This window comes from Phoxinus phoxinus (genome assembly GCF_949152265.1).
Source record: "Phoxinus phoxinus genome assembly, chromosome: 7".
Taxonomy (NCBI): Eukaryota; Metazoa; Chordata; class Actinopteri; order Cypriniformes; family Leuciscidae; genus Phoxinus; species Phoxinus phoxinus.
The window spans coordinates 32,482,035-32,496,639 of NC_136882.1; the positions used below are offsets into that span (position 1 = coordinate 32,482,035).

The 14,605-nt window shown below is 37.1% G+C and overlaps 1 protein-coding gene and 2 long non-coding RNA genes across 29 annotated transcripts in view; 1 reads left to right on the forward strand and 2 right to left on the reverse strand.

Annotated features, from left to right (window-relative positions):
- Positions 1–1,509: 1,509 nt before the first annotated feature.
- On the reverse strand, positions 1,510–6,083 carry LOC307001428. Of its 3 annotated transcripts, none has more exons than XR_013798237.1 (8): positions 5,528–6,083; positions 4,388–4,539; positions 4,203–4,297; positions 3,461–3,511; positions 3,035–3,372; positions 2,758–2,928; positions 2,264–2,567; positions 1,510–2,093 (listed from the first exon to the last, which is right to left on the reverse strand). It is a non-coding gene; the product is annotated as an uncharacterized lncRNA (long non-coding RNA). The 3 variants fall into 3 exon arrangements; XR_013798238.1 differs by having other exon boundaries at positions 4,388–4,546; XR_013798239.1 differs by lacking the exon at positions 5,528–6,083 and having other exon boundaries at positions 4,388–4,577.
- The window catches only part of LOC307001429, a 41,913-nt gene continuing 33,390 nt past the window's right edge, over positions 6,083–14,605 (forward strand). For both annotated transcript variants that reach the window (XR_013798240.1, XR_013798241.1), the window contains exons 1-2: positions 6,083–6,629; positions 8,837–9,030. This is a non-coding gene — a long non-coding RNA (uncharacterized lncRNA). The remainder of the gene's footprint in view (positions 6,630–8,836; positions 9,031–14,605) is intronic.
- Positions 7,597–14,605, reverse strand: part of obsl1b (obscurin like cytoskeletal adaptor 1b) — a 30,311-nt gene continuing 23,302 nt past the window's right edge. For all 24 annotated transcript variants that reach the window (XM_079617896.1, XM_079617897.1, XM_079617888.1 and 21 more), the window contains 7 exons: positions 14,450–14,562; positions 14,172–14,325; positions 13,760–13,921; positions 13,541–13,645; positions 12,483–12,749; positions 8,708–8,977; positions 7,597–8,431 (listed from right to left, as the gene is read on the reverse strand). In XM_079617896.1, the coding sequence (XP_079474022.1) occupies positions 8,421–8,431; positions 8,708–8,977; positions 12,483–12,749; positions 13,541–13,645; positions 13,760–13,921; positions 14,172–14,325; positions 14,450–14,562 (1,082 nt within the window). In that variant the 3' untranslated portion in view covers positions 7,597–8,420. The remainder of the gene's footprint in view (positions 8,432–8,707; positions 8,978–12,482; positions 12,750–13,540; positions 13,646–13,759; positions 13,922–14,171; positions 14,326–14,449; positions 14,563–14,605) is intronic.

Genomic DNA, 14,605 nt, shown 5'->3' on the forward strand with positions numbered 1-14,605 from the left:
GTCAAAGTGGGCGTGTCTTTATCAACAAAGGAACATTCTCCCGCTCTAGATCAGAGGATCCGATTCGCTCTTGTCCCAGAAAAAGGCGTATCCTTACATTCCTTAAAAGCCAAAACGCTCTTCCTCCTATCTCTCTTGCTCTGCGCTTCCTGCCTTCATCACTGCTCATCATGTGACGTCTCCGATCTAAACTCCCTCACGGAGTTCCCTGCTTTTATTTTCTTTATAAAGTTTCTTTTGTTTAATTTCCAAATTCCACTTTGCTCGTTTCCACCTACGAGTCGAACGAACGAAGCCTGAATTCCTTCAGCAACAACAAGAAGCCTTCAAAACTCCCGCGCCCAGCGCGCCCCGGAGACAGAGTACGCACCCTGTCCGAGAGAACGCGCCTCAGCACTAGAACGCGCACTCTGCTCCGAGAACACGCGCAGGCTGGACACAGCTCATCACACACACGAACGAACCTTTTTGCAAGTATCAAACTCTACCGAGTGTTAATGTTTTAAGGTTTGTTTCGATTGATGGCTCTCTCAGAGGTCTGTGATGTTTGCTGTTCTATGGTCACACGTGACCATTTTCTCTCTCTCTCTCATCCTCTTTATCTCTCTCTCTCTGTCCCGCAATCAAATCGAGCGCGGGCCCCAGAGCACTCTCTCCCTCGCTCTCTCTCTCTCTCTCTCTGTTCCGAATTCAAATCGAGCGCGCCCCGGCCCTCGATCTCATTCTCTCCCTCTTATTCTCTCTCCCAAACGCACGACCAAAAACCTCTGTAAATCGCTCCCCGCGCGTGCGAGGTGTGCGATTACTACTGCTAAATAGCACCAGCTTAAAGCAGAATAATCTCTCTCTCTCCTTATCTCTCACTTTCTCTCTCTCATCTGTTATTCGTCTTGTTTGTCCACATGTAAGATATGTACAAACCTATAATCACTATGTGTATTCCGTTATATTCTGTAGTTTGCATTTATTAAAACAATATATTCAACTGTTTCCCGGAAATGCTTGTAAAACGAGTCAATGAGATAAGATCCAAGAGCTGCCAGCGCGCTCAATATTAACTACATTAAGTAGTTTAATTTTATAAACACAGGAAAATTAATATTCAAGGCCAGAAGGTTAATATTTCTTGGAGTTTATAAGAAAGGATAGCTTTATTGAGAAATTAATCACTTAATCTGACAGTTGGTCGCTGGACGAACAACGATTTGATGATTACATAATTTCCCTTAAAGATTACCTCATAATCGATCTGAAATGAGACTATTGATGTATGAATGAGGAATTATAATTCGTTGTGATTGATTATTCATATATTCATATAGTCTATCTTCAATTTCGATAATTTAATGTAACTGTAATATGCAATATATTAATCATATTCATGATTAGTTATTAAAATTCCCTATGGATCATTTGAGCTAATTCATACGGACACAGAGTCCGAAGCATAAGGCATAAGGTCTACAGTATTGTAACATCATTTCTACCAGATAGACTCGAGAGATAGAATAATGTAACAAAGCATTCATTTATTGACAGCCCAGCAAGCAATTATTTATAAAGTTCTTTGTCGTTGGCCCCTGCATAATCCGAGGGTAGCGGATATGCCTTTCCTGCCTGAAGACGAAGGCAGGGGCGCAGCCGACCCCCCGGCAGGTTTGGACAGGACCATCCTGATGGTGGAGGGGAGGATGGAGGTTGATCGGTACTTACACGTTTGAGTTCGCAGATGCTGACGCAACAATTGCGTCAGAATCTGCGAACTCAAACATGTGTAATACCGATCTTTTACACAGCAAGTATTAGGACATGATTGGATAGATGTGAAATAAGTGACGTAGTAATTAAGTCTTCCTGCCAGAACTTATGCTAAGCTTTCATATCCGATAACTTTTTTTTGACTTGACAGTAGATCTCAAATTATTTACAACAGTACAATTATTTATTTTCACATCCTTCTGAAAGCAATAGCGCCAGATCCTAATGTTGCTGCTTCAAACCAAGATGCAAGAGTCTAAATCGGACGATGGAGAGGCCAGTGGATTCAGTCCGCCTGACACACAGCTGAACACATGACACTTCTGGAGTGACACCTGGAACAAATGACACACAAATTAGTTGTGTATTGCATAAATTCATTACACAGGAAAGAAAAGTTCCAGTTTCTCATTTTTAGGAGAAAATTATGAAGTGGCTTTTTCATGTAAAGAGCTCCAGGAAACTACATAAAGTTCAATATTCTCATAACATGGTTGCTATTTACCGTCGGTACTTCTCCAGGATGTCTCCGTCTCAGGTCCTTCATCTCATCCTGAGCTCTTGTTTTTGGTGGATTTTTTCATCAAACGGAAAGAGATCTTCTGAACAGATGACACTTCCGAGTTGCTGTGACCGGTTTTACACCTGGAACAAAAAACAGAAATTAGGATGCTAAATTCATTACACTTAGAACAGAGATTTTCAAAATACATCTTAAACAGTTTTTAGCTCATGGCTCAGTATCCTGTCCAGATCAAGCCGACGCTCTGGCTTCTGCTGCAGAAGGGAGCAGATCAATCCGCAGCATTCTGTGAGAAAGATGGAGAGACGTCTGATTATTACCGTAAACTTTACATCCGCTCTACTTTCATTATTCTAATCTAAGATCTTCAGGTCAGACACCCGGGACAAATTCCTGCATCATCTATACAGCCGTCTCCTTTAAAGCCTATGAAGTTTTGCATTAGAATTGTACTTGAAAAGTAATTAAAAAATCACCTTCTGTCAAGCCAGGTTTGTACAGGTGTTCATATTGGTCCTGTAGAAGTCGAAACTATCTGGATAGTATCCACACAGCATTCCTCAGGATTCCCAGAGACCAGACCGTCGCCGGCTTTCCGTGAAACTCGCCCTTCATTCTGTACTCGGGAGGGCAGTACATAACTGTGCCTGGAGGAAGGAGTGTTTGTCCGATGTGTAAGTCTCTACTACCACAGCATTAGCATACGAGAGTTGAGTTAACTGATTCACAAGAGTTTTCAGAACTAATACACACCACGGTATCTCGTCAAGGCAGATTCTGTAAGGAGATCGCCACATCCAAAGTCAATGAGTGTGATGTCGCGATTCTTAACGTTTATCAGCAGGTTTGATGTCGCCATGGTAAACTCCACGGCTAGTGTTGCAGAACACATGATGTGCCGCGCAACCTTCTCCTCAATGCTGCCGGCGTGGCTTTTCACAAAGTCAAACACATCCATGCAGTGCGAGAAACGCTCGAGGGCCATGGCGTAGAAGTCCAGCAGCTTGATAATGTTCATCCATCGCTGGGCCTTTTTTACTGGCCAGGATTGTCAGAGCGACTTCTTTGGGAAGGGGTTTGGGATGATCAGGCTGGAAGAAAGAAACATTGTATGATGTCAGATGGTTTTAAATAGGGATTTAACTCAGTTTGTCTGCTGATAAAATCACTTATACTTACAATGCTGATATATTCCTTGTGTTTCGTCTTTCGGATAAATTTCACTGCCACCTGATGGACAAAAAAAAAAAGCAATTATTGTGTGTAGAGGTCAAATTCCAAGCAAGAATTTAAATCCTAACAGGTCAAGAAGAGCCCTTAATAGTGAATATATGATACAGTAAGATGTCTTGCACAGGATGAAGTGAGATATCAAAGGATGAGAACTAATTCAGATCAAAAAGCGATTTGTTAAAGGACAAGTTCGGTATTTTACACTTAAAGCCCTGTTTACAGATCGTATCTGATGAAATAGAACGGTTAAGATTAAAATTTGGACACATGCTGCTGTCGCAAGAATTTTAGGTTTATTTAGCTTTTGTGGACCTATTTTGCCAAACGTGTCACACCCGTGATTCTTCCGTTGAGAGCTTGAATAATAGACACTCCAGCGGCGGAGTAATACCGCACCTCACACAGCACATTCAATACAAGTCATGGAGTTGAGTTTCACGTCTTTGTAAACGAAAGTTTAATGTGTTTTAGGAAGGAATCTTCCAGTGCACATAGACTGCCATTGTGGGGGTGGGGGAGGAAAGCGATATAAACCTAAAATTCTCGCGACAGCAGCATCTGTCCAAAGTTTAATCTTAACCGTTCTATTTCATCAGATACGATCTGTAAACAGGGCTTTAAGTGTAAAATACCGAACTTGTCCTTTAAACTAGTAGTGGGAAGTAAAAAAAGAAAAGAAAAGACAAACCTTCTGGCCATCAGCCAAACGAGTGCCTTCATAGACGGCACCAAATCAACCTTGCCCCAGCTTACGGCCAATTGCATATCGGCAGCAAATGTCGTCTGTTAAAAGATGAAGAGAAGAAGACGATGTTTAGTGGTGCTTTGCAGATATTGTGAGATTATTGTTGGGGACTGTGGCAGAAAACTCACCCTCAGGTCTCATGTTCACTTTGTTACGGAGAGGAGACGTTTCACCTGCTGTCAGAAGGACTGGAGTGTCATGGACTCGAGTTTGAAGCTCTTCTTGCACCAGAGCAGTCCCATGATGAATCGCTGTTGTGCATCAATGTCCACTAAAGCAGCTACAAACTCAGTAAATGAGTAAAGTGTGGAGAGTTACATGGTTAGGGTTGCCACCTTCAGTGTGGCAAAATAAGGGACACCCATTTACCCCCCCCCCCCCCCCCCAATACTCAACTATAACATAATATGTAGATATGAATCCAGCTAAAAGCTATTGAAAATATGTATTTTAGTCAAATAGCAAATGATGTAGCTCTGCAGCCATCTACTAAAGTGATCATTTCTTTACTTTTAAAACAGCATTTTCCAAAAGATGGGCAAAAATCTTACACTAAACCATGTCAAATTATCTATATCCATGAACGTTAGAAATGTGGGTCTTTTATAAAGTGAATTTAACTTTTTTTTTTTTCTGTTTTTGTTTAAAAAATATTTATTTATATAGCCTAAAGTAAAACAATATAATAAATCCTCCTAAAACTATAAATCCTAAACAAAAAAACTATTATGTTTCAAAATGACATTTTGTTGAAACAACACAAGTGTGACTTTTTCCCCCCACACTAACATAAAAAACAGATATTATTCAAATTTATTAATTTTTTTTTGTAGATGTAGAAAGTGTTGTCAACCGTGCAAAGTCTCACATCATTTGGACAAATATAATGTTTTATTTATTTCAGCAAACGTCATTTGGGGTCAAAGACCCGAACAGCGCGCTACAAGGGGTTAAAAAACGTGCCGGTTTACAGCGCATGTTCACGAGACTCAGTCGCTATAGAAACAAAGACGCTAAAATGCAATCACGCAATGAGCTTCTCTACTAAGAAATTGATTTCTTTATATTTGCTATTAGTATTATCCATACTGCAAAATCCTTATGTTTTTATTCAACTATAAGTGGGCCTAATGTAAAATACGGGACAAATCACGTCCCTTATTGATTTGATACGGGACGCATCATCTTACTTGTAAATACTGGACGATTCCGTATTTTAAGGGACGGGTGGCAACCCTATATGGTTTTAATAGAGAATGTGAACCTACGTCACGCTGCGTTGCATTTCGGGAAGGCAGCTGCCATCTTTGCAGGATAGGCCTATGCTATCCGTTGCCATGGTTTCTTCAACAGTGAGACCGAGAGATATAGCGGCAGAGAGAGAGAGAGCAGCTTGATATGGCACAGTTTCTTGGGAATAAATGGAGAAGGAGGAAGCGAAAGGAAAATGGCTCTATCAAAAACAACGCCAGGCAGCGCTATTTAGAGAAACGCGGAGTGAAAGGTGTGACGGCAGGGAAGATGGCGGCGCCCATAGAGTTCGCGGCGGATTTGTGTAGCACGCGCGACGTTCTAAAAATATTCGCGCTCTTTATGACGTCATAATGGCTCACGTCACAGGTTAGCTGAGAAAAATGTCTGTTATGTTGTGTAATGTTTCTATATTAAAATGTAAAATGTTCTATATCCTCATGCTTATAGAATTACATCTAATTCTAATGACTATACAATTTCTTTAAAAAAAAAAGATTAACCATTGAACTGGTTACAGTTAAAAAAATGCATACAAACAGCTAAATAGTTTTAAATATAGTGCAGTTACGTTGTAAACATGTTTATTATAAATTAATATATATTTTCTGCTAAATACATTTTGTAGAAAATATTAATATTTGAATTGAACAGTTATATAAACTTACATCAGGCAGCAGCAGCAAGAAAATAGTAGGCTAACTAAGTTTTCTGTGGTGTATTTAACAATATAAATATAAATATTTATTTTGCTTTTTTATGTAGCCTATTTTTAAAGACACACGATAAGGGCTGCTAACTCTCGCGCATGCCGAATTCAGTGCTCTGGCACCACACGTCCATTTTCTCATGCAGTGAAAAAAACACCACGGAGCAAAGAGGACACGGACAATGCGCTAAATCACAAAAAGCCTCAGCTTTCATGTTTTTTAAAGGTTTATTACGAAATTCAAACAATAAATATCGTTTTGGCGCTTTCAATGTGGCGTGACAGATCCCTGTAGGCAGCAACTCCGATCAACCGGGAGCGCGCTTGAACCGATCATCTCCAGGCCTACTTTTTACTAGGCTACTAAGTTAACTGTTAGCTACAGCATAAAATATGAACATCGGAAGAAGGTATGTTCAGTTAAACTCACTGAAATATATAATGTCGCATGTAATTTCTCATTGTAATTAATTGTAAATCAGTGTGGAGGTGGGATATATAATTTAAAATGACTAAGGCAACACAACAAAGTCAAACATGTTTTGGGAAATATTATATACAGAGCTTCCCTTAACTTTTTAACTAGCCATTAAAAACAAACAAACAAACAAACAAACAAACAAACATGCATTTTGCAGAAGAACAATGTTTTGGTTGAGTTTCTGCTCTGCGACTGTGTGGATGAATATGACCCTTATGTTAGAGAGCTAAATATGATGATCGATCAGTTCAATAAAATACATTACTCACTTGAGTAATAAAATGTCTTCTCCCCATCGCTTTTACAAAATTTTCAAATTCTTCAGTTGTCGCAGAAAATCCATGAATCAATGCTGATTCTCGTTTTTGGAATGCGTGTCTGCCAAAATAATAAATAAATATAGCCTACAGATAAATATAAAAAACAAAAATAAATAAATACATAATCAAAATAAATATACAAAGAAATGTAAAAAAAAACACACAAATACATTATTCTTTATACTTTTTTAAAATTATTTATGAATAATTGTAATTTTCCCACATTCATTTATTTTTTAATGTAGTCCTATTTATTTATATATTTATTATTTCCACATTATGTATTTATGTCTAGTATTTTATTTTCACATTTATTTATTTCTATATTATTTGTATAAATAAATAAATGCATAAATAAAAAAAATAATAAAAAAAGATATTCCTTTTTATATTGATTTATTTTTTATAATTTATTTATACATAAATAAGGGGACATTTTTTAATATTTATGTATTTCCCCCCCCCAATTTCTTTGTACATTTACTCATGTGTTTTTTTATTTCAGCAGACATGGCGTTCCATAAAAAGTAACCCAGGCCCTGGCGCATTTATGATAAGCTTTTTTTTTTTCCTCAAAAAGAACTATGTATTTTTCAGGGTTGTATTGACTGTGCAAAAAAAAAAATTCAATGTTATAGAACACTCCTCAAGAAATTTTGTTTTAAAATTTTATTGAAAGATCTTGATAAAACAAGGTAAAATTGCAGCACTTCATTTGGATACTTCAGTAGAAGGCAAGAACTGTGAAATAGGCTACCTTTTGAACAGAAGCAAACAACTAAAACTCTAAAAAGCTTTTCCATTTATTTGTAAATGTTTCCCTAATTCGTAAAATGGCTGTATTCTTGAATTCAGTGCATTTGTTACTGCTGAAGTTACCGTCCCAAACCCTCTTTTGATCATCTTTGGCCCTGCACATTTTAATCACATGCCTTAACCTCACTTTAATCTGCATCCCACGAAACAAGAATAATAAAAAAACAACACAAAGGATATCTATACAAGGATATACAGTAGTACACAAATTTCAAAATTAAATACCAAATTACTGTGCAAGAAATTTAGGGCGTAACAACATGGGTATCTGGCCTGGTGCTGCTGGTTATTTAGTGTTTTAGTTTTTTAATAAAGCACATTTTGTTTGATCATAAATTTAGACAGCACAATATTCAAGACTTGAAGAAATTATTATGTAGACTACAAATGTGGGGTGTAATGTGCAAAAATGGCACTAAAGGTTTTACATAAATTTGAATTTTAAATAAATAAATTATACGCCTCTCACTTTCAAACACATAAGAATAGATATTTAATGGTTTGGTAATTTAATTTTGTATTTTTTTGTATTTATAGTGACGTATAGTTGAGTATTAAGCACGTAAGTGCTTATGTGTTGTTTCTCAGTGGTTACCTGCAAACAAAAAAGAAAGAAAGAAAGAAAAAAATAAATAAGTCAGCAGTCGCTTGATAAACCTTTACTGGATAGCACTGTAAATCACATGGCCCATGCTATTACAGTATCAAGTTCTTATTAAAACAAGTCCAGACTCTATGTCTAAGAATAGGCATCAGAAATGTCTCTTATTTAGAGTAAAGGTAATGATATGTAAAGTATATAGACAACAATATAAACTTCAACTCCAACATTTAAACATGCATATTGTCTATAACAAAACATATTACTTACTTATGACACGCAGATGTGCAGTGCTTTTGGCTCTTCCTATGATAAAGCACACAATGCCGCACATATCTGTGGATGTTTGTTTAAGAGTGAGCCTATGAACCGTTCCCATTTTCTCCACCACAACTTTAGGACCAGGATGCAGTGTCTCCCCTTTCAGGGTCCACGTAGGTGCCTTGGCCACCGGCAGAGAGACTTCACATTCAAAGCATGCATCTGCATGAGCAGTGACATCCACATCCTGCAGCTCTCGCACCATCAGGACTGACTGAGCTGTTTAAACAGGGAGGAAGTGCACAACCACATGGGCATGTGTTATATGATTAGTTACGTAATATGTTTTTTTACCCCAATGTAGACCACAAACTGTAATTTTCTCATTATAATCAAAGACAATTACCTGAAAGTTTTTAATTGCTATAATATTTTAGTTTTTCTTAAAACAACAACAACAAACAAATAAACAAACATCTGAAGTTTTCTTTTAAAATAGGCATAGGCTATTATTAATAGCCTATCTGAAAAGCGTTCATCTGCAAAATCAAAGTCAGTATGACTTGCAGGTAGCCATTTTATTGTCTTTATAAACTTTAAAACAGATTGAAACTATTTAGTTGTCAATCACAATGGTCAATTTGGCCATTTTATGAACACACACGCACGCACGAATGTGTGTCTGTGAGTGTGTTCTCGTAATTAATTTTCGAGATTAAAGGAAAGTAGCCTATATTACTTTTATTTTTCATTAAATCAGGTTTTACAATTTTTTGCTATGTTTTTTAATGTATGAAACCAACATAAATATAAATAGGCCTATGACATTTCTAAGAGCTTGGCAGAGGCGTTTTGAACTAGATTTTAAAAAGACTTTAGCTTTTGCCATTTTGGACATCCATCATTAGTGACTGACCTAAATAAAATATACTATATTTAATTACATTTTATTTAAATTGGCTATTTTATAATGAAACGTCTCCACTGTTTTGTGGTATTACAGCCAGCTACTGTATGTGTAAAAGGGAGACATCGCCATCTGCCGGTTATTGTAGTAACTGCAGTGGAGATTTGTACAGGTGGCTGACGACGGTAAGTTGGACGCCCAGAGCGGTCTAGAGATTTGTTCGTCAAAAGCTTATATACTGTCTATGGTCAAAAGTAGTGTCAAAGGCAAATTGCTTAAAAATAGTAATTTTGCCAGGAACATGTTGAGAAGCATTTGGCATCGAATAATACCCGGACTCTTCTTGACTCCCGGAAATGACTTTGTGCAGGTTGGCATGTCTGGGTAATTTCTCACGAGACTATAGTATGTGTTGTGTCCTATGGTTGTGACAGACGGTTCCGTGACTGATTCATTTTGGTGCCAAGAAACTAATTTGATTTTCATTTAGAACATTCCCACCTAACAGGGAAGTAACTGACTGACTGACTGACTGACTGATTAATTGAAGTTGTCACAACATTTAGAAAGACTTCTTTACTCTCCTATTTTTCTTCTAATCTAGATATTAGACGTTAGCAAGTAGAATATCAAGGTATTGTTGATATAAGTACGCATGCACAGAATTTGAAATTCTGTCAAATAATAAAACAAATATGATAACATAATGTAACCGCTTAAACTTAAACCGCAAAAATAGTTTATCCCCCGGTTTCACAGAATAGGCTTAAAAAGGAATAGGCCACCCACAAATTCTGTCATCATTTACTCACCCTCAAGTTGTTCCAAACCAACAAGTTTATTTTTTTCTGCTAAATTAAAAATACCATGGAAGTCAATGTGCCCATTAACTGTTTTGTTACTGACATTCATCAAAATAATTTCTTTTTGTGTGTTCAGCAGAAAAAAGGGCCATTATTTTGTCTCAATATGCACAACAGTAATGTTAAAAAAAGAAAAAGAGGAATGTTTATAAAAAAGCTACTTAAATCTCCTAACTGAACAAAGGCCTAATCCTGCTTTAATCTAAGCCCAGTCTGTGAAACCAGGCCTATATAAATCAGGGATGTCCAATCCTGCTCCTGGAGGGTCATTATAATGTTGACTACAATATGTAAGATGGATACATATTTGTTTTGAAATATTTGCCATTACCATTCCATATACATCCATATACCTTATTTGAATATATATTCTAACTTTTAAACAACGTTCCACTCGCATTAAGAAATTTGTACGTTCCCACAATCAAGATGTAATGTAAAAAATATTGTAAGATGAATATTTGTTTTGAAATATTTGCCATTACCATTCCATATCCATATATGCCCCATTAACTTATCCATAAATTACATTACTTTAAGACAACCCCAACAACCAAGACAACACCATTACAGAGTATTTTCTCCTTAAAGCTACACTGTGTAATTTTTTAAGTTGATTCTTAGCAAAAAACACTTTGTTCTTTCATAATGATATGTGCTCATTAATGTATAATTACTTCTACCAACTAATCAAGTATTCTCGTAAGCGTAGAATCTGCCATTTATAATACATACGGGTGAGCTGCTCGAATGGCGGAAGCCATGTTGCGCCTCCATCTTGAAAATACATTAGCCAAAGAGGGACATACCTGGAAAAATCAAGCTTCGCCTTTCACGTTTTTACACTCAGTGGCACCGTGACGAATGCGAGGGGGAGATTACTCACGACTACCAGCAGATTTAAAATAATACGGCCACCGTAGGAGTTAAAACGCCCTCGGAATGGGAGGGGCTAGAAAGTAATATTCAGTTGGTAGTCATATACAATTTCACTGCTAGATGGGAGTAATTCCTACAAAGTGTAGCTTTAAAACTCCAGTGACAGTCTTAAAAACGCGGTTTGAAATCGCCGGTTTCAAACTACCTTGTAAACAATCACATCAACGTGCCATCGGCCTTTAACTTAGTCTCAAGAGAAGCCAGGTTATCCCAGTATATTTTTCTGTTGATATGAAAAATCGGGCACCTTTAGCAATATAGCGTGTGAATTATGTACATGATGTATATTATGATGTTATGATGATTCTGAACTATATGCCTTTGTTTAAAGCATTTCTAAGGATACTGATTTTTAGAAGGCAGCTCTCTGACTCTGAGATGGCGAACAGGAACAACATGGTTTGAGTAACATTACCAACACAATATTAGCTGTTTGATTACATAGTCAAGCAAAAAGCATGTGTCCGATGTTGTAAAGAGAGATACCATTATGCAGCGGTTAGGCCTACTTCAGTAAAGTTGGCTGAGTGGATCTCTGAGCCTGTATGTGAGTGAAGGTGGGGCTAATTTGCATATTCATGGTTCCTTGTATAATAAATGAAGCCAGGATGTAGTTACATTCAAGCTATTTTAAGGCATGAAGATTTTTTTTTCACTGGAAAAAACATTTGAATATTTCATTTCGGTGATCAAAGATTAGTTTTAAAGAGTTTTTAATGTGGTTTTGCCTATAATGGCTAAGTGGTGTTTTTAATATGCTTTAAGAAAAACCATGTGCAAATTCATAAGTCATCAACACCATTACTGAGTATTTTAAAAACGTGACTACAGGGGGACTTTTAAGATAATTGGACGTTCCCACAATCAAGATGCAGCCTAATGTTTAAAACAAATTATATCCTATACTGCATTAGAAAGCCTTGTTATTATTACATCTAAATGAACAACTGTGTGAATGACAACTTATTGGGTTGTTTTAAAAATTATATGACAGTGCTGTCAATCATTCCAGTTCACACCCACCGTTGTCATGCTATTCTTGTATAATAGTTTGAAAGGACTGAATTTGCCTCACCTTCAACAGTTAGTCTTGCTGAGGATGTGTAGTTTCCAACTTGAACACTATAGGTGCCCTCATCCTCTAGCAACACCTGCTGCATCACAAGTTTTCGATAGCACCCTTCACTGCAGATCTCAAAGCGCTCTGAAGGCAGGATGACATTAGGTCCTTTATACCAGCGAATGCTGCAACGAGGATTGGTCACAGTGCAGTCCAGTATGACACGGGTTTTTTCTAGAGCTGTTTTATCCTGAAGTGGTTTCACAATGTTTGCTGGTAGTGCTGTGGAGATGAAAAGTCATAGGTTTAAGCACTGTGAGTGTGATATTGCTGATGTAATATATCCAGTTATTTTATTTTTGCTCTTAAAACAGTTGTATTAAAAGTTTGGCTACAGTTAGAACCATAGACTTGGAAATGTGCAGTGGACATGGACAATCGGTGTGGTAACAAAAAAACCTGTGAAAGGCCCCATTGCTTTTATACCAGTCTTCATCAATCTTGGAATGCAACATATCCAATCAAAGTAGTGAGCCATAATTAAATGATTTATGATACAAAGAATATACATTTTCAAAACATTAGCTCTTTAATAGTGTAAGTGCATTCAAGACTGGAGCTTGTCGCCCTGTATACATTTAAAGACTAATTTCTTGCTTTAGGTTTAGTTGTGTTATTATGTGCATTTTATACAATTAATCACTGATTATGTGCGTCAGTTGTAAGATCATTCTCATCCCTGACTATAGGTTTGATCCCGAACTCTCGAAAATGTATGCATAGAGTAACGTGAAAGTTAATTCTCGACAATAATTTGCACAGAATGAGAAAAAGACCCCAAAATATAGATTATAAAAAGTGCTTGGAAAAGAGGTTTCAGTTGTTTTTTTTGTTTTTGTTTTTGGCTGTTGGTCATCATTGCTGCTCTCTTACTTGTCTGGACAGTGTAAATAACTGATGTCTGGTTGGCCACATTTCAAAATTGTTTGAAATGTCATAGCATCTGTGACTAGTCATCAAAGAGGGTGACAAGCTTTGGTTTTGTAGTGTGTGCTCGACTTAAACATACAGACCTTCCACCTCAAGGTTAGCCATAGACTCAACATTCTTGGCAACAAACTTGATCTCTCCAGAGTCGTCTCCTTTAACATTGCATATGAGGAGGAAGTGCTTAGTCCCTGAGAAAACACGGTTCAGAAAAGTCATGATCAGATAGTGATATAAATATTCACTGAGGTTGAGTGGTCAACTTTTGGAAAAGAGCAATGTTTAGCAGCGGGTGCGAGAATAACCTTCCTGACGGATCTTAATGGTGCTGGTTGGTTTGATCGTCTCTCCGTTCTTAAACCACTCTCCAGGCACATCATCCAGTGACACTTCACACATGAACACTGCATTTTGATCTTCTTGAATATCCAGATCCTCTAAGCTTTGTAGAATCTCAAGTTCCCTCTCTGTTGAAATGTTATTAAACATAAAAAGGTGTTGCGTAATTCCATAATATATTACTAATTCAGTTAAGCAGAAAGTGAAAATGCTTTCCATTTAGTTGAATTTGTCTCAGTACCAGTAGATGGTAGTGTTGTACTTAATGAATTATTTCAGCAGGAGGATTTAGATTGAAATAATCAGTATATCACCAGGAAAGTATACAATCTGCATGATAAATCTGTGATGATAATTTAACAGACTCTCTGTTATTACCATAGATTTCCACTGAACATGATGTTGTAGCTTCCCCAGCATCACACACATATAAACCAGAGTCTCCCAGCTCACACTTCAGTATCTGTAGAAATGACTTTCTTCCCATAGAGTAAATGCGATGGTTTTTTCCTGGTTTAAGCTGAACTTCATTCTGAAAGTGAAAGAATTCCGCTTTATTTTGTAGAAATAAATTGCTACTTCAAATAATAAACTTAATCAAAATAGTGATTTTTAATCAACTGCAACAAGAGGATGTGGGGAGAATGTAATTTTACCTTTGTCCACTTTATGTCTATGTTGTGGCGTGACAGCTCACATTCAAGGGTTACACCAGATCCCTCTGGTTGCCTGATATCCTCAAGCTTTTTCAAGACTGATACTGGGATTTCTGAAGAAGCAAAGTTTTGTCAGCCTATGTAAAAACATTACTT